This window comes from Anguilla anguilla, chromosome 10 (assembly GCF_013347855.1).
Source record: "Anguilla anguilla isolate fAngAng1 chromosome 10, fAngAng1.pri, whole genome shotgun sequence".
In the NCBI taxonomy this organism is placed as follows: Eukaryota; Metazoa; Chordata; class Actinopteri; order Anguilliformes; family Anguillidae; genus Anguilla; species Anguilla anguilla.
Genome location: NC_049210.1, coordinates 30092246 through 30117410, shown reverse-complemented (window position 1 = coordinate 30117410; position 25165 = coordinate 30092246). Strand labels below are relative to the sequence as shown.

Sequence of the window (25165 nt, the reverse complement as noted above, 5' to 3'; positions counted from 1 at the left end):
TCCTGTTTGCAGCAGTGTAGGCAAGGGCAGGGCTTTTTGAACGGATCCTGGCAGCGATCGGTTAGCCAGTGGAGTGATCGCAGCAGAGGAAGTGACGTGGCGAGAATTTGGGAAGGTTGTAGATGAACAATTGTCATTTAGCCATAAGTCGCAGTTTTTCTGTGAAAAAAACTTAAAGGTATGACGAATACATATCTCCATGGAGTTATTAAAAATATCATCTATAACTACAATGGATAAAATTACTTGATCGCATGCTGAAGTCAATATCAAAAGTAATCATCTTCATCCAACAGTTGCAATAATTTTGAGTCGATTATATGTGTGAAATTAGTTTCAATAGCGCATGATCAATCCTTTCGTATCAAAGTGTCGGTCATTCAGTTGCTGTATAGCATGCCAGGGGAGAGAGCCACCCATTCACACCTGGTTACCAGCACCTACTACCAATTATCTGATGAGAGCTCTTTGTGAAGAAAATGGCACTGCCTGTATTTCGTTAATGAGTCATTTTTTAAATTTATTCTAAAAATGCAATTGTTTTAAGCCCAAATTATTTTGTAAATGTTGTGGAAGGAGGGGGATATTGCATTTGCAGTGTTAGAGTAATTTTAATCCAAACACCCAATGGTAGCAGTGTTAATGCCTTGTTCACCTTGTACTTACAAAGCAAATTGATCGGAGTCTGCTATCAACAGTAGATGTATCATCAGTGTATGCTCATATTTATGTTTTATACTTTGTGTATAAATCTATGTTATTGAACTGTGTAGAGGCAGTACACTGTATAGGTGTCCAACTGGTTGATTCTTTCAGTGACTGGGCTGTTGGTGTGTGTGTGTGTGTGTGTGCGCATGTGCCCAAGCCACTGAATGTATCTTCATGCTTTGTGTGTAAAGATGCCGGTCTTTTATAAGGTCTAACTTTGTGCTTCTGGCAGGGAGAAGCACAGAGGCGGCATTGCTCCCAGTTTTCAAGTGGTCCACATAAACTCTGTCACTGTCGACAACCGGCTGGACAACCTGCGTCTTGTTCCAGTGGGCTGGAGCCCCAAATCTGAAGAGCTTTCCAGCAAGCAAAGGTACATTACATTACATTACATTACAGGCATTTAGCCAGAGCGACTTACACAACTTTTACTTAGCACTTTACATTGTATCCATTTATACAGCTGGATATATACTGAAGCAATGCAGGTTAAGTACCTTGCTCAAGGGTACAACGGCAGTGTCCTTACCCGGGATTCGAACCTGCAACCTTTCGGTTACAAGCGCAGTTCCTTACCCACTGTGCCACACTCCGTCCTGTATTACATTACATTACAGGCATTTAGCAGACGCTCTTATCCAGAGCGACTTACACAACAAGGTACAAGAGAAAGCATTGCATACATGTGACATGTCACAGAAGTGATCCTGTTTCGATCCTCTACTCAAAATAGGCAGGATTAGGGCCAATTGTATATATTGTTCATAAATTTGTCAATCCTGTGGAAAACATAGACATGTTCCTTGCCTAGGTAGGTCAGCAAATGCAATTGTGTGAATGTGTATCCGTTTACAGTACGCCCCTTGATAGAAAACACTAGTCAGTGCTTCTTCAAAAAGTTAGGCCGACAAGCCATAGAATACCAGACCCATGGTTTATTGCTCCATTATGTTTGTGAATAAAAGCCTCAGCTTTTGAAATGCAAATGAAAAAAAGTGAGAAATATTGACCTGGGAACCAAATTAGAGGTATGCTTAGTTTACTATTCTGTGCATTTGAGCTTTTGTTTTCTAGTGAGTGTTCCATTTCATACAAATAGACAGACTCTGAGTATTTTATAGTCCATTTCAAATTGTTCTTATTGAACAGAGGAAGTGATGTCAGTGTTCCTGGAAAACTTCAGCTCTACCCTTTTTTGGCTGCCTCCTCTGATGGAATTACAAGCTGCGACTGCCATGGAGAGTCAAACAGTTGAGATCAAGTGCCCTTCTAAATATAACGAGTTTTCCCTAGCAAAGCTCCTTGAAATAAAAGACCCAAACTTCTGTGTAGATGGCCGGGGTTTAAAGAAGACACACTGGTACTGTCTGCAAGTACAAACACAAATGCTGGTCACTGGAACACATTGTCACTTTGTGATATGGTCTGAGCCTGGCCTTTTGGTCTCGAATGTCTCTTGGGATGAGGAATGCATCTGTTGTATTTTGAATGAGACAAAACAGTGTTCTGTGGCTTATCTTACTGGTGATTTATTCTCTTATTATGGACCCAAGTAAATGGTAAATGGACTGCATTTATTTAGCGCTTTTATCCAAAGTGGTTTACAATTGATGCCTCTCATTCACCCATTCACACACACACTCACACACCAACAGTGAAAGGCTGCCATGCAAGGTACCAATCAGCTCGTTGGGAACAATTAGGGGTTAGGTGTCTTGCTCAGAGACACTTCGACACGCCCAGGGCGGGGGATCGAACCGGCAACCCTCCAACTGCCAGACAATCGCTCTTACCTCCTGAGCTATGTTGCCCCTGTAAAAAACTAAACAAAATAATCTAAGTTTTCTTTATTTTTAGCTATGGTTTGTGGAGGCCTGTCTCATCCCCGCAATGTTGGCTGTGATTCCAGGGAATCACAGTGGTGAAGGAACAATATGCACAAGTAACAGACCCAAATTTGGCAGGACCATAATTTGCTGGAGAAATAGGCCTACTTGTCCTGTGAAGGAGTTTCACTATAGTTGTGCAGGAGTGAAACGAAAATAACCTTTGGTCACCTAGCTTCTAAATCCCGCTGGAATACACTCGAAAACCATGCTAACTTTCAAGGACAGTTAACTTTTCTAAAAGGATTTCATTTATTGTATTTAAAAAAACAAGAACCTTTTACCCGAAATTACTTCCAGAACCGATTTTTACTTTTTATATTTGCAGATGCTTACTCAAGCAGTTTTTTGGAAATATGTCCTGCAAAGGTTATCACATTGCTCTGTGCATTTGGGAGGTTTACAGGACTGAATTGTGCATGTACAAACCTGAAATGGCTACATTGTACATTAAGTTATTGACCGTAAATAGGCGCGGGAAGTAGGGCTGTTGAGGGTGCTGAGGGTATTGCAGCACCCCTTGCTCATAAACCTACAGTAATGATGAGTTGCGATATAGAAAATAACTTTTCGGCCACTAATTATTAACGTTTTAGTCACTCAAAAATAGTGAGAGTTAAATTACGTTTGTGACCCAAACAGTTTGATAAATGACTGTGTTTAACTTTTGATAATTTTTCTTTTAAGAAATTTTGTCATTGTGTGTGTACACGCCTCCCATTATGGCGAGGCTTGGACTTGTCCCCAAGGGGAGATGTGGTTGTGATAACCACTGCACTAAAGGTGAATCAATTAGTGAATTGTGACTTTCTGAAATTATTATGGCCCACCAGTTCATGTCAACAGTTAACAGTTCATGGTTTGCATGTTCTTACTGCAATCCACAGTATTATTGTTTTAATATTAATAGGAGAAATTAAGCAAAATAAAAGTGGGCATTGTTCATAGGGTGTAGCTTGACATTCACGTGAAGGGTATTCGGAAAAACGGCACAACACCAGAATTGGTTCTGTTCAAAGTGTTGCAAGGGTAACACAGTCTGATTCGCTTGCAGTCGCATCTGTCCTGAATGTAAACAAAAAGTAAACAAGTCCGGGACTCCTCATGGTATGAAGAAATTTTTTTGACAGCATTATGTAGGCATTTGTGCAAACCTCATGCAAAACATCTGTGTTTTACATGGTTATGTGATTATGTGTATGAAGTTAACCACTTAGTGCAAATCCCCTAGTGGTCGGCACACCGGCGTGCCTAGATTGTACAACTCAGGCATTCATTGCTCCTGCAACCAAATTATGAGTTAAACACCCACTCTGTGTTCTAGCTTCATTAGTAGACGATTCAGGACAACTATGCCCAATACGGAGTTTTGCAGCGCCACCATTGTTGCTTTGGTCGATCATTTAACAGGAACCCCCTCCCTGCTTTCTCATCTTTTACCACTCAAAATCTGATTCCGTCATAGAAACAAGATAAACCAAACAATAGTAAAAACACTGCTCACTGAATAACGAAATAAACAAGACAAAGTTTTCAAAAATGATACCATGTCATTCTACAGTCAATATCTGGGACTAAATATTGAATAAACATACAACCTTACCATTGTTTTTTACGTGCAGAGATGTCCCTTTTGAGACCGAGTGGTCATATATTGTCTTGGACAATTCGTTTGTGAAATATACGCACATGTGTGGTGCCTCGGTACCTTCCAAAATAGCTGTGCATAATACCACACGTGTTGTTTACAGCGTTGTCGCCCTTTTTGGTACAGTCTGGCTTGATTGACAATTCATTTATTCAGTAAGTGACAGTATAAGCTTTCTAACTATGGATAACATGTCTAATTTTGTTTTTGTTTCTCATCATTGCATTCACTTACGCATTCGCTCTGTGGTAGCAGTAAAAGAAAACTGCACCCGACAAAACGTTATCAATGATTTTTGTGGTTTCTTGCAAAATATTATTATTATTGAGGACTTCTGAGCATAGCTAAGCCATATGTTTGATCATAGACCTAGCTGACATCATTTTCTGTAGTAAGACAGAAGAGGAGAGAACTACAACATTGATTTACTGTCTCTGTCTCTAGAGAGTTGGAACATTGGCAAAACGTGGTGGACGGTTGAATATTGTTTTCATGTCGCCTCATCCCCATACAAGAAAACATTACATACTGTAGAATACAGAAATACATACAAGAGTTAATTATTACACATTTAGTTACTGTACCGCATTGTGTGACAATGTTTTTGCATTATTTAATCTGATATCAATGTTTCATCTTAAACCTTCATAAGGGGCTCATTTATATGCTTTATAATGGACAAAAAACATTTTTGGAGATATATTGGATATGTTTCTGGACCCCTAGATATTTTAGACCACTGTACTGATGGAAAGCTTGTAATTTCCACTTGAAAATGATGCAACAGTGAGTTTCTTGAGTCAAAACTGTTGATTTGTAGTGAAATACGTGAATATGTTGTGATTTACGGCAATGCATAATTTAGACATTTAGTAGTTCTACATATCACCCTTAGATGAACTTGTGGTCAAGGAGTTTTTGATCCAGGACATGTATAGTTCAACCTGCTGTATATGTGCAACCTCTCAGCATTTAATTGCAAATTAAAAAAGAGCAAATTCATTTTTGCTTTTTTGCCTGAACAGTTGCTTTGTGGCACTTTAGTTTATGTTCGTAATTTAGGAAGAATTAATCTAAGTTAGTATTGTAAATGGTACAAATGTCTTGCTTCATTTAAGCCATTTTCAAGTCTCTGTGATGCTCACATCTGGAAGTTTTGAAGCTTTAAATAGGGGTACCCTCTAAATGGGCAAGGATTGGCCAGATTTGTCATGCTGCGCTAAGGGTTTAAACTTCACGTTGGTTCAGTTAGGTCATGATGAGACAATGCAGAAAATATATTATCTCACACCTGATATGTGATGGCAAAACATAATGATTAATTTGCATTATACAGTGCTAAAAAATAGTTTTAATATAACTGTATGATCTTTTTTTCTTGAATTATTTTTTTGGAACTTTTCAGAAACACAAAGTCATGTACCAACATTTAAAATATCTCTTATTTGCTACAGTAATGTTGCTTGACTTGTAATAGGATTTACTTATCCAGAAATAAGGTACCATCACCATTATGTATTTATTTATTAATTTATTTAGGAACACAGATCTATGACCATGCAAATTATGGCTGGTTTGGCATGCCATGTTCATTACTGGGAGCATGAGAAGATATGGGGGCAATAATTTTTTTCTTTACATCTTGCAAGTTATCAGATCTTCTCTGTAGTATTAGTTTGATATGATCGTAGCTTAGTCGCACCCTTTGTAATGGTTTCATCAGTGTCCAAAATTCAGTGGTCATGCATATCATTCACTTTAGGTATCATGGTCCAGTATAGGTATTGGTACATCATTCACACCGGTTTCATGTTATGTATTTTAGTACGTTGTAATATACAAGTGAATTTCATAGACAAATTCAGAACATATACATTAATTCTAAATTATACCTTGTACTAATATTCTGTAATCCTCCACCATTAGATTTGATACAAATTCAAACTGTCTCATAAAATTAGTTATCTAGACTATTCGACCATAAATTTGGAACTTCAATTAATAATCAAAATTACAAATATTAAGAGTCTAATAATTAAATCAAAGATTTATGAGAAAGGATGTAGTTCTTGGATAGGCCATTTTGACTCAGATTCTAATTTATTAAACAGACATACAAACAGAGCATACACAAACTAATCTATGGGGAGAACTATGCTAAATATAGGAAGGTAGGAGAGTGTGCGTGTGCGCACGTGTCCCTTTCTGGACCAAAGGGGGAAGGGTAAACGGCGGTCGCGTATGCGTGGGGTACATATATGTATAATGTAACCGGCGTGACTAAATAACTTATCTCAGCTACGAATGAGTATTCCTCCTGGTAGTGTCAGAGAATCTTCACACCGGTGTGACAGATTTAGAATGTTGCGGTCAGATGATGTGATCAGATGCGGTTAAAGAGAGTCATTATTTTTATATGGACGGCACAGACTGACCGAGTGTACCTACAATGCATGCCACTATATACACAAATATACCAGTAATATACAAATTTTAAACATCTATACACAAGTTCTGAACTATATAAAAAATGGACAAACCAGTATAGGTACTTCAACTGGCCGTTGGGCCTTATAGCTGGCTTTTGATGCCTACTTTGAATTGAGCACCATCCTTCCAAAACTACTGCCCTGAATGACATAAACAATAAATTAATTATTTGTATTTTTAAAAGAAAAACAACTAAAAGTTATGAAAATGGATCATGAACATTAATAAAGTAATTAATGATCATGTTTTCTTGTCAGACCATTTTCATGCCACAATTAGGGTTGGAATTCAATGCATAGCTCCCTGCCTACACAGACAAGTACTGTCTGTATTGCGTCGGTCCAGTTTGTATTTTCTGGGTTTATATAAATGCAATCACCAATTTTTTTGTCCAACTAATTAAAACAGTTTCATGGTTTATTTGGATTCAAATTTTGAATCTGTTGACACAGGTAAACCTCTTGTTTGAAGTAGCTGGGTATCTGTCCCATCTGTACCTGTTACAGTTTAAATGAAATTAGCCTAAGGAACATTGCACAGCTTCTGTAATATACACTACGGCAGCTTACAGCATTTTAGGATTGGTTGTGATTCACGATCATTATGGTATATTGACAGTAGGATATGTGTCAGTAACTTCTACGTTTATGTCTGTTCACCAGGGAGCAGTCTCTGTATTGGCTGGCCATCCAGCAGGTACCAGCTGACCCCGTGGAGGAGCAGTACATGGAGCTGAGCCGCACACGCTACTACAATGCCAACGGGGAGCTGGTGGAGGAGGAGGAGTGCTCCTGTACCTACTACGAGTGCCACTACCCACCATGCTCGCTCATTGAGAGACGAGTGAGTATAGCCACCCACTTTACTGAGACACAGGCCAGGCTGGAAAATGCGCCCAAGAAATGCCTCAGCTTTACTTTCTTTGATTTCTAAACCCTTTTAAAGAAAACTTATAATGTTATGTCAGGTTGAGCATGTGTACAACCTACAACCAATCCCTTGTCCTTCAGTTGGTTATGAAAGCCAGTAATACAGCTAGTCAGAGCTTGTCATTTGAGTGAATGGAGAGTCCTATTAAAGTAGTTTGGTGCTGTGATCACTTTGACATCATGGTAAATGGTAAATGGACTGCATTTATATAGCGCATTTATCCAAAGTGCTTTACAATTGATGCATCTCATTCGCCAGAGCAGTTAGGGGTTAGGTGTCTTGCTCAAGGACACTTCGACATGCCCAGGGCGGGGTTTGAACCGGCAACTCTCCGACTGCCAGACAATCGGTCTTACCTCCTGAGCTATGTCGCCCCGACATCATGATATGTAAATGTATGCTGTGTATATGAATGAAATGTGCTTTGTACATGATATAAGATTTGTTATTTTTCAAACGAAGAAACACTGGACATCTAAAATACAACTACAGAATGACACTACATTGGTATACTTTTTGAAAAATCTTTTCAGTCTATACGTAAACCATTACTGCTGGTAGGTAGGTCAGGTTGTATTGCTGACTAGAAGGGGGGGTAATGTTTGCTTACAGGGCAAAGCTCAGTACGCTGAGTAATACATTTTTGTTTTTATAGCTTTTATGGGCATCGTAAAGCTTGAGCAATGAAATGTTGATCATTTAATAATGTTGTTCTTATCAGTGTGTTCAAACCAGTAGATATTGACTTGTTTCCGCACAATAAAAACCTTCTGAGCTTACCCTTTATCAGTTGAAGAACAGAAACAAAACTGTGCTTGTTTTGTTTCCACTCATAGCTCAGAGAGTTCAACATCTGTGGCCGATGCCAGGTGGCACGTTACTGTGGGTCCCAGTGCCAGCAGAGGGACTGGCCAGCCCATAAAAAGCAGTGCCGCGAGCGAAAGAGAGCCCTGGAGCTGGAGCCGGAGCCGGATCGATGATCTTTGGTCCGGGCCAGGCTGCGGGTGGCAGGACAGATAGGAGAGAAGACTTTAAAGTTCAAAGCAAGTGGAAGGCAAAATCACACCTCCCAGAACAATCCTCTCAGTGTCTGCTGTAAAAACGTCTGACCTGTGGCATTATGGGAAATGTAGTATTTATATGTGTAAAAGGGGGGAGACTCCATCTCTGCTCTACTAATACTCAGACATCCATCTGAAGATTTTTGTGTATGGTGTGAGGGTGCACAAGGGCTGAAACGTCACATCGGTGGACAAGATTTAAGATGATGGCCAGCAAGCATCCCTTTCTCTTGCCTTCACCCTCCTTCCTATTCAGTAACATGATCTGGAATCCATGACTTGGACTCAGTCCCCTCCAAAAAATGTTTGCATGTCTGGCACGAATGTTACAGGTCTTGCAGTTACTGTACTGTACCCCCCCCCCCCACCAGGGTGGACCACTGCTGCACACTACTCATGACTGAAGGAGTGGGGGGGGAGGCTCAAGGTCAGCAGGTGCTCTGAATGTACTACAGGGCCTCCCTGCTATAGGTTATTTTTTCTGAGCTAAATGGCAGAATCTACATGTGTTGGACTTCCTCTGTATTTCCATTCAAAAATGGTAACGTAACCTAAGTCATTGCAACAGTCATTCACTAACACTACACATTACTGTTCATATTGTATATGTATTACTTTGTACACACTTGTTTGTTCTGGGTGGCTGCGTATATCCAGAAACGAGGAGTTGTCACTTTTACACAAGCCTGCAGGTTCTGCGCATGGAATGGAAATTTAATGGCGTTGTTTACTGCGACAGCAGCCGCCCTTCTCTGACAGGCGTACGTGCACTAAGTTGTGCAGACACATCAGCGAATGCAGCATCTCGGTCCAAGCACACTCCAGCGTACTGACAGGGATGGTAATTGTTTTTAGAATTATAATTATTTATCTGGGTGGGTTCAATGCTGTGCACTGATTTTGACTTGCCTATCCAAACTTTTGTCTCTCTTCTCTGTTGGAGGGAGCAAGAATGATTTTGGAGGGTTGGGTAAGGTGGTTTTTTATTGTTAAATGGAAAAATGAATTCATATGTAGTATAAATTACTTGCCAGAACAAAATAAATGTTGGAAGAAAATGACAAAAATAAAAGCGAATAAAATATTTCTGTTCCCATGTGAGTGCAGTGTTAAATCACAGAAATGAGCAAATGGTTGCGTATAAAGTTGGGCCGAAACTTTACGTACACCTAGGCTAAAGATATTCAAACTCAGTTTTTCACACCACCACACATTTCACATTACTATACTTTAATTTCTTTTGGCAAGTCAATTAGGGCTACTTTGTTCACATCAGAGGTAATTCTAAAACAATCGATTAGAGACAGATTTATTTCTGATTCAATAAATCTGCCTCTAATCGATTTATATCAGAACGCCAGTGGGTCAACAGTTTACATATACCAAGTTGACTGTCTCTTTAAACAGTCTGGAAGATTCCAGAAATTGATGTAATGACTTTTTAGAAGCTTCTGATTGGCTAATTGTCATAATTGGGAGTTAATTGGCACCTGTGGCTCTATTAAGGGCCTACCTTTAAAGCCACTGCCTTTTCGCCCTTGATACCATGGGAAAATCCAAGCAACTCAGCCAACAGATGAGGACCTCCATAAGCCCGGTTCCTCGTTAGGAGTAATTTCCAAACAACTGAAGGTACCACGAGCATCTGTACAAACAATTGTATGCAAATATAAAAATCTTGGGACCACACAGACACTGCATCGTTCAGGAAGGAGGCACAAATTAACTCCCAAGACTGAACAAACTTTGGTCCCAAAGGTTCAACTGAACCCCAAGACAACAACAAAGGAACTGGTGAAGGAGTTGGAGGCATCAGGTACCAAAGTATCTACATCCACCATTAAGAGAATCCTATATCGCCATGGCCTGAAAGGCTGTAGCGCAAGGAAGAAGCCCTTACTCCAAGACTGGCATAAAAAAGCCAGATTGAAGTTTGCAGGTGATCACCAGGACAAAGACCTAGCCTTTTTGGGGAGTGTTCTCGGGTCAGATGAAACAAAAATTGAACTGTCTGGCCATAATGATCAGCGCTATGTATAGAGGGAAAAGAGAGGCTTTTAATCCAAAGAATACCATCCCAACTGTGGATTCGTCGCAGGTCAGCCAACGTGGTTGAATGGAATGGCCTGCCAACAACCCAGACCTCAACCCAATTGAACACTTGTGGGATCAGCTCGGGCGTGCTGTACGTGCTAGAGTGACCAACGCAACCACGTTGGCTGAACTGCGACGAATCCTGGTTGAGCAATGGAATGCCATCCCACAGCAATGCGTGACCAGGCTGGTGACCAGCATGAGGAGGAGGTGCCAGGCTGTTGTGGCTGCATATGGTTCTTCCACCCGCTACTGAGGCTCCTGACTGTTTGTTCAATGAATAAAGCGTAAAATTACCAATATGTCTTGTTTGTTCCTTGTTAGTGATAGTTAAATCATCCAATCCCCCAAACAACTCAAAACAATAGAGTCAATACCAACAGGAGAACACTCTGTTTGACATTGGCAGGGAAATTTGCCACATTTAACTTGGGACCCCACCCATATAATCAGCTGTGCTGCTCATCCCACAAATGCATAATCCTTACAAATGGGACGTCATTGTAAAGAGAAATTAACAGGCTTTCCAATGATATAACATACAATGCTAATAATACAGTGACAGAGATATGATCAACCAAACAAATTTCCAAACTTTTTTCGAGGAGTTTATTTTGCACAAACTTACAGCACTCAAATGTGCGTAAGTGTGCTCGAGTGTGCGTAGATGCTGTTCTTACCTAAGAACAAATCCGAAATAAGAAAACATTGATGAATGTCAGAATATTCGTGAAAACTGCGAAAGTGGGTTTTAAGAAAAAAATTCTTCTTAAGAACGGTTGGTGAATGAGGCCCATTGTCCTGCTGGAAGACTCAGTTGTGACCAAGTTTTAACTTTCTAATGATGTCTTGAGGTGTTGCTTCAGTATTTCTAGATAATCATCTTTCCTCATCTATTTTCTGAAGTGCACCAGTCCCTTTTCCAGCAAAACACCCACACAACATGATGCTGCCACCCCCATGCTTCACAGTAGGGATGGTGTTTTTTGGATTAAAAGCCTCACCATTTTTTCTCAATACATAGCGCCCATCATTATGGCCAAACAGTTAAATTTGTTTCATCTGACCAGAGAACACTCCTCCAAAAGACTCGGTCTTTGTCCATGTGATCACCTGCAAACTTAATTCTGGCCTTTTTATGCTGATCTTGGAGTAGGGGCTTCTCCCTTGTGCGACAGCCTTTGACCAAAGTTTGTTCAGCCCTGGGAGTTAATTTGTGCCTCCTTCCTGAATGATGCAGTGTCTGCGTGGTCCCAAGATTTTTACGTTCGCGTACAATTGTTTGTATAAATGCTGGCGGTACCTTCAGTTGTTTGGAAATTACTCCTAACGAGGAACCGGGCTTATGGAGGTCCTCATCTGTTGGCTGAGTTGCTTGGATTTTCCCATGGTATCAAGGGCGAAAAGGCAGTGGCTCTAAAGGTAGGCCCTTAATAGAGCCACAGGTGCCAATTAACTCCCAATTATGACAATTAGCCAATCAGAAGCTTCTAAAAAGTCATTACATCAATTTCTGGAATCTTCCAGACTGTTTAAAGAGACAGTCAACTTGGTATATGTAAACTTTTGACCCATTCGAATTCTGATATAGTGAATTAAATAAATTTGTCTCTAATCAATTGTTTTAAAATGACCTCAGATGTGAAAAATTGACTTGTAGATGCTCTAATTGACTTGCCAAAAGAAATGTATGGTAACATAAAATGTGTGTAGTTGTGAAAAACTAAGTTGGAATATTTTTAGCCTTGGTGTATGCAAACTGTAGCAGCACTAACAGTGTGTTTGATATTAACACATTTGTTTTGAGCATGTAATGATTTCTCATAGGCAGACATGTCACTGCTCAGCCTCTGTACCTCTTTCATGTCCACTAACACCAAAACTCTTTTTTTATATAAAAAGGCATGTTACACACCATGTGACATCCCTGGGAGGGTGACGCAGAAAGTTTTCAGCTGGGTTTTATTACCACACAGTGAGAGCGACTTCAAACACTCAGACAGATACAGAAATAAACAAAGAAAAATTTCACCTTCATCCTCATGAGTTCCAGTAAAAAATAATTGACTAATATAACAAAGACAAAGCAAACACAGAAAAATCTTTTCAGCTGCTCAGCTTTTAGCAAAGTGGCTTCATAGTCTTTTTCACAGACTCGCTCTCTCTGCGTTTATGCTTCCTATAGACTACACCGGTGTTGTGCCAAAATCTACCAGCTACCTCTGCTAGCCAGATTGAGCGCCACAAGGTACTGCTGGTAGATTTGAGAATGTCATTCCTAGCACTACCTGTCATTAAGGGTTAGGCTTGCTTATCTACTGGAATGCTGATATTGTCTAGCTTCCTAAATAAAGTGACAGAAATAGCAATCACTGTGATGGAGAATGTCAAAATTTAATCAATTTCTGCCAACTTCATGACAAATTCTGAATGAAATGACTTGGGTCTTGATGACTAAGCAATCCTTCCTTTAATGTCATTCAGGAAGATGTTTACCAGTTTTGTGAAATGCACATTTACACCCAGATCATGAGTGGATCTCCAATTCTATATTTCCATCCCTAGCAAGCTAGCTATACCAACTCCATAAGTTTTATGACCTGTTCAAGTTAGCTAGCTAATGAATAAAGTAATGTTCTAATTCATTTCAATGGCAGTGTTTACACTGCACAGATAATTATGAAACTGAGCATGACCGGTAAGGATAATGTCATTGAAATCACTCCCATTTTCAGAATGTTTCTCCAACAATAAAATGTTTTTTAACCTCCTTGAATTTACTATTTTCTATAGAAATATGGTATAAGTAATATTGCTATAGAAAATAGTAAATTCAAGGAGGTTAAAAAACATTTCATTGTTGGAGAAACATTCTGAAAATGGGAGTGATTTTCTATTGCTTGGTGCACTGTAAACAATTTCTGTAGTTTTCACAGTAATATTACTGTATAATGAACCTGTATACAGTATGTAGCTGTCGATCTGCAAAGCATTCTGGGAAAAATTGATGGTGGGTGAAACTTACAGTAAATATATTTTTGCTGTAAATCTTAATATAGTCATAAGCCTATTTCACTGCCAACGTTTTCCAGCCACGAAAATCTAAGAAAACTTTTCTGTCCTTAAAATTTGGGTTATTTTCAACATTGATCATATTCCTATAGTTTTTGTCATTATGCCGTGTGATTATAGCCTACTTTCATACCCTGTTTTGCATTGTAGCCTACATTCCCTTATGAGACAAATCACATTAGCCTTTTCACATGGGAAAAGAAAATGTCACGTGAACTTAGACATGTTCACATGTGAATGAAAATTTCCACATGCAAAAACAAAACGTGACATGAAATTTCATATGACTGATTTTTCAAATGTGAACTACAATTTTCATGTGAGAACAAAACATGTGACTTGAAATAGCATAGCTTGCCTCTTCCCGCAGAAGTAGAATTATTTTTAAAGTTCGTATGTGTACTCTGCACATGCTGGGTGTTCAAATGTAGTTTTGTGATTTTTACAAGGGTTAAATAGTTGCAATAACAATTAAAAAATTATTTGCTGAAAAAAAAAGATAAAAATTTCACACAAAGGATTGGATTATCAAGGACTCATTTTTCAATCACATCACAGTAACTTGTATAATGTGTATACACCATGATATTTTTATTATGTGGGAGAGAACTTGGTTGGGTTTTTGTTTGACTCGATGTGTACGTTGTTCTGCAAAATTTAATTGGGTTAATTTAACTGCGTAAACCCAGATTTTGTGGAACTGTAATAACCCTTTCCAGACCTATCAGTATGACACAACCCTATCATAGTTAAAATGTAAATGGAAACCATTAAACCTTATTTTTCAAATAACATTTTCATCTTGTAACCACATAATTGTTGACAAAATAAAAGGGAAATAATTAAATTGGTCGTCTTACCGGCCGACCAACTTCTCTCAATACTTAAGGCTATCAAGCCTGACATGAATGAAAATCCACTGTAGTTCTGCTGTTGGCTATTTCTCTTCTGTGTTGTCATGGATCTACCCTGACAAAATTAAAATAACAAATAACAAAATTCAAACATTTCATTTTTGAAGTCAAAGGATATTTCAGTCAAAGGACAGGGGCTGCAGGAGCGGTCCAAAGTCTACCAAGAAGTCCTTACCGATCAAACATGAGTTGATTGTTGTTTTTTTATGTATTATGTATGATTTCTGTTTGGAGTTTGCTTGCCAGCATGGGTTTACGCTGGGTACTTTGGTTTCCTCCCACAGGACTCTAAATTGCCTGTAGGTGTGAGTGGAATGGTGCCCTGCAATGGATTGATGACCTGACCATAGTGTATTCCTGCCTCTTGCCCAATGCATGCTGGGACCCTGACCAATAATTGGATAATGTATGCATATAATTAGGCCTAAGTAAAAAATATAATTTTAAATAATCATGTAGCTGATAGCAAGTTACTGTAAAAGGAATACTGTAAAATGTATTTCTGGCAGCAATTACCTTGTAAATTGCTTTAATACATTTCACAGTATGCTTCCTGTAAACCCATGGGCAATGGTCATTTGGTAATCTTATGGTAATTTCAGACTCCTAACCATTGAGTCCCATTCATTTTTGTGTCCTATACATGCATGTCCCATGCAGAACCCGTAGGGACAGTTACAATATATTGCAGGTAAAATGAAGTTGAATGAGATTACCGGAGACTAGGCCGGCTAATCTTAGACATTTTTCAAGCTGGTATGGTGCTGCTTTTTCAAAGGATTATTGAGCCACGGACTCAATGGTTCAATAGCTTTTTTTCCATATAGTGCTTTATGCTTAAGACCCTCCGCAATAGTCACACCATGTAAACTGCTCATAACCAACTATAATTCTGTTAGGTCTGATTTATTGAGTCTGGCCTGCTGTATATGTAGGGTAGATATCTGCCAAATCCTAGTCCATTTAAGGGTATACCTAATTTCAAGCATTATAACTCCAGATGTCAGAATCACAGAGACTTGAAAAATGGCTTTAATGAAGCTGGACATTTGTACCATTTACAATACTAACTTAGATTTGTTTATATTCATAATTGAGGAAGAAATAAAGTGTCACAAATGCAATTGTCAAAAATGAATTTGGTCTTTTTTAGTTTGCAGTGAAATACTGAGAGATCCCATATATATAACAGGTTAAGCTATACATGTCCTGGATCAAAAACTCCTTGCCCACAAGTGTGTAAAATCTAAGGATGGATATGCAGAACTACTAAAGATCTACGGAGCAAAAATTAAGCAGTGTACCCAGTGTCTCCAAATCTATCCAAAATGTCTAAATTATGCATTGCTGTAAATTACAACATAATCATGTATGTCACTACAAATCAATTGTTTTGACTCAAGAAACTTGCTTTTGCATCATTTTCAAGTGGGAATTATACGCTTTCTCAAGAAGTAGGTAAGGGCATGTGTAGCATACACCAAGACAATGGTACAGGCCTGAATGCTTGACCCCTACAGTGAGGGAGTCCATTTTTATGCTATGGGGGGCATTTTCATGGCATGGTTTTTTGTCCACTTGTTCCCTTAGAGGGAAGGGTCACTGTAAATCGATACAAAGTTATTGTGAGTGATCACCTTTATCCAATGATGAAACATTTCTATCCTCATGGGAGTCGTCTCTTCCAGGATGACAATACCCCCATCCACAGGGCACAAGGGGTCACTGAATGGTTTGATGAGTATGAAAATGATGTGAATCATATGCTATGGCCAGTAACCTGATCTCAACCCAATTGAACACCTATAAGTGATTTTGTACCGATGTGTTAGACAGCGCTCTCCACCATCATCATCAAAATGCCAAATGAGGAAATATCTTTTGGAAGAAAAGTAGAGTTCCAGATGCTTGTAGAATCCATGCCAAATGGCATTGACGTTGTTCTGGCTTGTGGTGGCCCAACACCTTACTATGACACTTTATGTTGGTTTTTCCTTTAATTTGTCACCCATCTATGTGTGTGTGTGTATATATATAGACTGAATATAATTGCTCCTGACAGCAGGCAAAAGACATAATCTTATATTATTGTGTTATGTGGCACCATAAACTGTAAAGGTTTTTTTATTCACCAATTTTGGTTAAACAATTTAATGCACTAAATTTGTTGAGATTCAGGACATATAACAGCTCGCAAAATTATTCATGGGGCATAATATAAAAAATGAGTGAAATAAATATAGTCACCTTTGTTGTCGACTATAGCAATTTTACCTCCAACAATAATTGTCTTTCAAAAGTAATTCCACCAAACAACTGAAAAGAGATGCAAAATTCTGATAAGTATTTATTTAAGTACTGCTCAATCAAATCTAATTCTGGAGCTTGAAAGAAAGCATACAGTTTTTCCCTAACGTATCCCTTCCTTCCAATATTTAGAAACCTAAAACACCCGTTTTGCTACATATTTTAGTTCTTGCAAAAAAAATCTATCCCTTTTGGTTTGATTAATTATTGAGCCCAGTGCTCAATACCTCTCAGTAGTTTATATTTACTGCACAAAGGATGACTGTGACTACTAGACTGAGGAAGAGGGCAAAGACAATAAAGAATACCCCAGCCGCCCACTGCTCATGCTTTACTCCACTCATCAACAGGGGATGCTCAGATGGGATAAGGCTGGACAGATTCAGCATGTATCCCAGCGTCCAGCCAACATCTGTGTCTGCTACCTGATAGATACAAATAAAGCCAAATATGAAAATCAAGTTTGTTTTTAGGTCAATTGGTAACTTTTAAGGTATCATTTTAATGCTAACAGTCTTGTAAGTACCACAGTAGAACCTCATAGATACAGATAGACTGAAGTAAGGGAGTGTGGACGGAGTGTGGCACAGTGGGTAAGGAACTGCGCTTGTAACCGAAAGGTCGTAGATTCAAATCCCGGGTAAGGACACTGCCGTTGTACCCTTGAGCAAGGTACTTAACCTGCATTGCTTCAGTATATATCCAGCTGTATAAATGGATACAATGTAAAGTGCTATGTAAAAAGTTGTGTAAGTCGCTCTGGATAAGAGCGTCTGCTAAATGCCTGTAATGTAATGTAATGTAACCACATATGCATGTAATGTCAAGTGCTATGTTTTGTATACTTAATAAAGAGCAAATGTGGCTGGGTTGTGTTAAACTAGACTCTGTCTGACCATATGCTTCTTTTACTGGCTATGCTCAACCTAGATTCTTCCTGTTCCCCTCTGCACACAATACATATTGTGAATGTAGTCCCTAAGGTTAATGGGAGATATGATTGTCATACAGGAAATAGGACACCAATTGCATTATATTATTAATTTAGCAGATGCTCTCATCCAGAGCGACTTGCAGTGTAGGATAACAGACCTGCCTAACAACAGTCCCCGACCAGCAAGTGTGTATGCAACATCACTAACATTTTAATTCAAATGAAATATGCTCAGCGCAATAATACAAAAAAGAGCACATTATTAAAGAAAATAATCATTTTGAACGCCACCAGAAAAAATAATATACTAATCCCAACTATTGCTGGTTGCATGCAATGCAGAGGTTAATTTCTTATCCAAAGCTGTTTAAAACAAAGTTTCAATTTAATATGATTTTTATGATTGGGCATGCTCAGTACATGATCTACTACATTTTAAGCACATTTTCTTATACATATTTCTTACTTCCATACAGCTCTCACCTTTTTCTTGAAGTAAATGTTGCTCCAAGTTGTCTCGTTGAACTTGTAGGCTTCCTGTAGTAAAGTCATTATGTAGTTGGCTGAGGCACAGTAATCCAGAAGGTACTTATCCTTAATGTTGGGATTCTCTGTTTTCACCTATGTAAAACAATGTGGTCTTTCAGCAATGCACTGTCATCATCCCCGTCAACAGAAAAATCAACATCATCATCATGACCATTTTACCCTCATCATCATCATTATCATCATTGTCATCATGACTATATGCAATGATTAACACCACTGTCACCATCATAAGCCTGACATCAGAACAGCCATAATTAATATTGAGGAATAAATGTTGGAACAATGTAGGAGCCCTCTCCACTAAATAAAAGCTTTATGACATCTCACCATTAACCAGTCCTTTTTGCAGAAGGACTCTATGGTGCTGAGAACCTGAGGCAGTGGGGCCTGAGGGGCCAGGCCAAGAAAGTCAAAGGTGTAAAAATAAGCTGAGAAGGCCTAGGGGGGCAGAGAGTATAGTTAGTATCATGGAGCCACACTGCAGCAGTGACTGAAATCAGTTTAAATAACAAATAGATAAATTGAAGGAAGGTATTTTCATACAGAATGTAAAAGTGTAAAATAAATTAGTTCGTACATATTTTGTGTTATGGTTCTAGGTTTAAATACAGTAAGTTAGCTTACATTTAGTTCCTTCATAATTTTGCACAGATTTTGTGATCTGGAAATGTTTCTGAAATATCAGGATGTACTTATGTTTTCTTACACTATAAGTTGCTCTGGATACAACCATCCCCTAAAGTAGTGCAAGATAATGGAGGGAAGATAAACCTAAATCTCAATAAAAACACCTTTTTACATCAGACAATTTATAAATTTTATTTATTCTTTCCCCATTCCTCTAGTGTGTATTATTATGTGAATGTTTCTTGGTATAAATGTCAGTTTATAAATGTGAATGTTATATGATGCTAGGAAAACTTCCCCATGGGGATAATGAAGTATTCTATTTATCTATACTACATGGCCAAAAGTATATGGACACTTGGCATCCAACATCTCATCCAAAATTATGGGCGTTTGGTCCACCCAATAACAACCTCCACTCTTCTGGAAATGTTCATAATAGATGTTGGATAATTGCAGCAGGGATTTGCTGCCATTCCACCAGAAGAGCATTAGTGAGGGGGCTGTCCAGATACTTTTGGTCATACGGTGTATTTATCTGTCTATTTATGTTATCTATTGTACAACTGGTATTTATTTTAAGCTGCAAATATACAACCAAGTATAAGCATAATCCTTGACACCAGCTTTTTAAAACATTCATTTAAATGACGTCTTCATCCATGAGGTATTTTTTCTTCAGATACTGTAGTAAGATTAAAAAAATAAAAAAATAAAAAAACACAGGGCCAAATTACATGTAATAATTTTGGAAACATTTCACAACCTGTTTAATTACCCAGCTGCAGATGCACAGAACAAGCCTGTGGCTGGGCGAAGCCTGCAATAGTAGTCTGAGGTATTTGGGCCTACCTTGTAGTCATGGAACTTAGCTGTCAGAGCCATGAATAGGCTTGCACAGTGAAATTCCATAGCACTTTGACCTACCTATCAGACCACAATGCAGATATCAGTGGCTCATTTCGGTACCGTATTCATCACTAACATTACACTCGCTCTGTACCATTAGCTAGATAGCTCAGTCAAAATGGTATTTGCCTCATTATAGAGTGTTACAGTTTGTAGTCTAAAACCTGGAATTTCGCATTTTTGAGTCATGGGTTCTCGTCAGATTTCCAATGCTTTTTTTCCCATTGGGATTTTGTTTTCTGCCGAACGGCAATCATGTGCAGTCGGGCTATCAATCAATCAATACATTTTATTTGTATAGCGCTTTTAACAAAGGAGCTTTGTCACAAAGCAGCTTTACAAAGAACCGGCCCCCAAAGAGTAAGCCTAGGGAAACAGTGCCAAGGATAAACTCCTTGACTGATAACAGGAAGAAACCTTGAGCAGAACCGGACTCAGAGGGGGAACCCATCTGCCGTGGGCAGGCACCGGTTTGTTATGGAAAATCAACAGTGGCAGGAGGCGGGGGTGCCCAGCTGGCCTAGCTGGTCTAAGGCTGGAGCTCCGGGCCAGGGGGGGTGCTCAGCAAACTTGGGCTAGAGCTCCGGGCAGGTGCCCAGAGCCAAGTAAGACGAGAAAAAAAAACACTGTTAGGGGGTACAAATGGTAGATTAGCAAGCAGAGCAGAAGAGACAGAGGTGCCTGTGTGCGATAAGGAAAACCCCGGCAGAATAAGGCTATGGCAGCATAGCTAAGGGAAACAGAGGCAGGGGCCAACGCAGCCATGAGGGCAGGCTTGAGACAGTCATCACCAGACCATGTTCAGCTTAACACAGCACTACCAATGATGATCCAGTGACAGCACTAACCACTCAGTCCACCAGAGACTCTATAGCTATGCCCGCCACCCACTCCTGCCCCTCAAAGAGAGACTAAAATGATATGTTTTGAGCCCAGCTTTAAATAAGGTGATAGTGTCTGCACCCCGAACATGGGTAAGCAACTTGTTCCACGGGAGGGGAGCACTACAGGAGAAGGCTCTACCACCTATGGTACTTTTAGATATTCTAGGAATAACAAGGAGGCCTGCACCCTGTGAACGGTGTGTTTGTGAGGGAATATAAGGAAGAAGTAAATCATTTAAGTACAAAGGGGCAAGCCTGTGTAAGGCTTTAAAAGTAGGATGTAGTATCTTATAGTCTATTCGGAATTTAACTGGCAACCAGTTGAAGCGATGCTAACACTGGACTGATGTGCTTGAATCTCCTTGTTCTAGTGAGAATACGAGCTGCTGCATTTTGAATTAGCTGGAGCCTTTTCAGAGAGGAAAAGGCTCCAGCTAATTGGGCTAGTATGGAAACTTGAGCTGCGGTTGGTAGAAATACGATCATTGTTGTAGTTTCAATATAGCAACTTGTTAGCAACTTACTTTTTTAAAGCACATAACGGCTTAGCAATTCACAGATGGGATATTTATGGGTGTAATTTATCTCGTAGAACAAAACGTAAAACTCTCTTAGGCTGACCTTAACCATAGACCACACTTTTGGCAAAAAACAAAATCCCTGTGGGAAAAAAGTTTTGGAAATCTGGCGAGAGAATCCATGGCTGGGTTGGCCTGCAAAAAACGTCATCACTGTAACACTATATTACTCCCTGAATCGAGCTTTTTTCTTCTTGCCAGGTAGCTAACCTCAAAGTTATGGGTGGTGAGTGGAAACTGCTAGCAGCTAGCTCGTTTACTGTTGTTAACTTTTAACTATAGCTAATGTCATTGGCTAGCTAGCTATTCAGTATTTATAGTTTTAATAAGTTGACAGCAAAGAAGGTTGCTAGTTAGTGTGCTGTAGTCTAACGGTTGCAAATTCAATCCGAGGTTTTATAGCCTACCTTTTTAGTTGTGTAGCTATCTGAGTCATGAAATGATATGAAGGGTTTGCATGTGAAATGAGTGAGAATGCCTTTAAACTAAATATAAATCAGCTTCCCACAAAGATTGTACAGCAGTAAATGCAATATTTAACATTTTTTGGCATTAATTCCCAAGCAAGCTAGCTCCCACATAAAACCACAAAGTTTCTACAAACGTCCTTTTGTCTGTGTATCTGAGTGTCCTGCAGTTGGCTACTTTGATCTTATTACTTTTATGAAATAAATAAATGGGGAGAATTTTTTATTGTGTTACTAGAGCATTTGTAATGATGTAATCGGCAGGAAAAACACAAACACAAAGTTTGGGGCTTTACTGTGTGGAAGTGTGAAGTTATTTGTGAATTCTGTCTGTCTTACATGAGCTCAGTAGGTACAGAAGTTAATGTTCTTATAGGCTAAGAGTCTGGTTATTGTGGTTATTTCTGTAGGAACCCCTGAAAAATGGTATGGGGCATACCGTTCCACCAAGCCATAACTTGGCGGGAAGGCATACCTGCCATTCCAATACAGGTATTTGTAGCTGGCATGTGGAAATGCGACTTACAAAGAAGTTGCCATAAACGGGGGGTTGGTAGATGCCGTTAAAGGCACAATTAGGTGGGAAGGAGCAATCACTGAAGTTGAAAATGGTCTTCACAAGTTTGAGGCACTGTCCAGGGTCACTGGTCCCCAAGAAGGTAACAAAGTTTGCTGGGTCAAATGCATCTGTTTTCTCAGCACAGGGTGAATTGTAGAGGTCACCCAATGCCAGTGTTAAGTTGTAGCCATGGTGGTAGCAGGGATGGTATACCTGCTGCGACATGTTAGTAATCTGTGAGGGTAACAAATATGGGTGATTTTTAGTGAAGAAAGATACCATGTCAAGACCTGCTGTATTCTATCTCGGAACCACTGGTATTTCACCTAACAAAAAACAAACCCATATGCACGTAATATCACAAATATTCCTTTTATAGGTCAGTATGCCCACATATAATGCTGCTCATAATGTTATTTTGTCTTTGATAAACTGTAAGGTCAACTTGCCTTGAGAAGCTGGATCTGCAACTTCCTCATAGCCTGCTCCTTGCCATAGCACAGGTAGCTGTGAGAGTAGATGTTGTAGTTGAACCCATACAGACGAAGCTGGACTTCTGATATGGGATCCTTTAGTGGGTCTCTTGGTCTGAAAGTGATCTGGGTGGAGGAACCTCCCATGTCCAGAGCACCAAGGATTTCCCCTTCTTTGGGCTTCAACCACATACCCTCAAAGGAGTACTGCCTCACAACAGGGAATAGAGGAACACACTCTGAGTCATCATCCATCCTTCTGCCTGCCCTTCCTGCCAAAATAGTATTCGCTTACACCCCATTAAGTCACTCACTTTTTGTCTTCCCTTTTCTGATCAATTGTCTCTAAAGCCAAGACTACAGTGTTGGAGACCTAGGCTGTATCCTAATTCAGTTAGTTTTCCTGGTTTTGTAACATTTCTTCCTTTCCTTGATTAGTTCTGGACTAGATATTATGTGCCAAAATCCAATAATACCAAATATCAGGGTGTATAAAATATGAAAGGTACTGCATTATTTTCAATACTCTCCAAACCATTACCATACCACTTTTGCGTGAGCATTAATGTTAGCATTAATTAGCAGCATCTCTTCACATCAACACAAGAACAATGAGATGGGCACATAACAGGTGGCCAAAGATAATTTGTTTCCACAGGGCATCTCACAGTTATAATCTGGGTACACTGCCCACAAAGGTGCAAATGTGCTTTATAGATGAATTTGAGTCAGCTTCCTCTGCTACTGTTGGATAGGCACTGATTTAATGGTACATGTTTACAGATTGCATCTTGCCGTATGTGTCTGTGTGGGTTGTATTCTGCCGCAAGTGTATATTTTGCCACAAGATACAAAATGTATTGTATCTCTTGTGTGCTACAGTTTAACAGTTTTTCCCTTCGGGAAGTTTTCAATATAAAAAGCATGGGATAGTCAAGCCTCACCACTTATTGTAGACTGTTAACTGTTTCGCTAGCTGTCTAGTTCTGCATACAGTGATGCAGTGCGATGGCAGCATAAGGGCACTGACAGTAGAACCACTGGATTCAGAAAATAAAACCAAAAAAGAAATCTATTTTTATATAATCCTTGCTTCCCCGACAGGTTCTTTTCTTTCTTGTTCCGCACAAGCTCCTTATCAATTTTACTTCACCTCTCTTCTCTTTTAATATGTCTAAATATAACCCCATCCTACACTCAGCTGATTGAGGTTATGGTGCAAGTCCAAATCCTAGAACTCTTCAGATTCAATCTTCTCAATCTCTCAAGAGTTACCACACCTTAATGAACCGTTCCAAAAGGTAGTTGATGGTGATCCAGCCGTATGCTCCCTCTTCTGTGCCTAAGAGTATTCGTGCTCCCTGGAAATCAAAGGGATATTTTTTGATTTTCTTTGCCACCTCTTCCATAACTTGATCTGCTTTGTTGGCATCCTGTAGCCTGCAAAAAGAGATAATGGTCAGTTACATTCGCAGAGCTCATTTTTACCAGAAAGTCATCAAAAACTTCTGTAAATATGGAAAATATCACTCAAAACTGGGCCAATCAAAAACATACAAATAATAAAATAATTTTTGAATACCCAAGAAAGTAACTGTTCCTTTAATTTGACCAATTTTGAGTCCTTTGACCTTATTAGTTATTTGAGTCCTAGGCATTAGTTATACGGCTAGCTTTCTAATTGAAGCTTGAAACTACCCTATACCTAAAAAAGCAGACGAGGTGTAAGCTACAGTAATCAGCTTTTCTATATTTTCAAAACTTAAATAGCATACTATTTATTCCCTATGTCATGTTGTAAAAACAATCCACAAAAAAACAGGTTTTAAATCATTTTCAGTTGGTTTGGCTGTTTTGGCTCACTGCCTATTACACTTGCTTGTGTTTAAAGGTCCAACCAACTGGATTCAAATTGTGGTTATATTCCCAACAAGTGGCAATTGATTGTATTCTAAATATTTCTTTCAAGTTTTTAACCCAGTTATAACCATTACATTTTAATTAACACTGTTAGATTATTGTGAGCTTTTCAGCTGACAAAGACAGGGTGGGTGTGTATCCTGCACTCATTAACA

The 25165-nt window shown here is 39.2% G+C and overlaps 2 protein-coding genes across 4 annotated transcripts in view; one reads left to right on the top strand and one right to left on the bottom strand.

The window, feature by feature from the left end:
• The window catches only part of LOC118237121 (zinc finger MYND domain-containing protein 19-like), a 28403-nt gene extending 18586 nt beyond the window's left edge, over positions 1–9817 (top strand). For both annotated transcript variants that reach the window (XM_035435576.1, XM_035435577.1), the window contains 3 exons: positions 941–1081; positions 7395–7575; positions 8499–9817. In XM_035435576.1, the coding sequence (XP_035291467.1) occupies positions 941–1081; positions 7395–7575; positions 8499–8642 (466 nt within the window). In that variant the 3' untranslated portion in view covers positions 8643–9817. The remainder of the gene's footprint in view (positions 1–940; positions 1082–7394; positions 7576–8498) is intronic.
• A 7309-nt stretch (positions 9818–17126) lies between these two features.
• entpd8 (ectonucleoside triphosphate diphosphohydrolase 8) overlaps positions 17127–25165 on the bottom strand; it is a 44265-nt gene continuing 36226 nt past the window's right edge. For both annotated transcript variants that reach the window (XM_035435972.1, XM_035435971.1), the window contains 6 exons: positions 24371–24530; positions 23067–23297; positions 22585–22851; positions 18921–19031; positions 18528–18665; positions 17127–17535 (listed from right to left, as the gene is read on the bottom strand). In XM_035435972.1, the coding sequence (XP_035291863.1) occupies positions 17341–17535; positions 18528–18665; positions 18921–19031; positions 22585–22851; positions 23067–23297; positions 24371–24530 (1102 nt within the window). In that variant the 3' untranslated portion in view covers positions 17127–17340. The remainder of the gene's footprint in view (positions 17536–18527; positions 18666–18920; positions 19032–22584; positions 22852–23066; positions 23298–24370; positions 24531–25165) is intronic.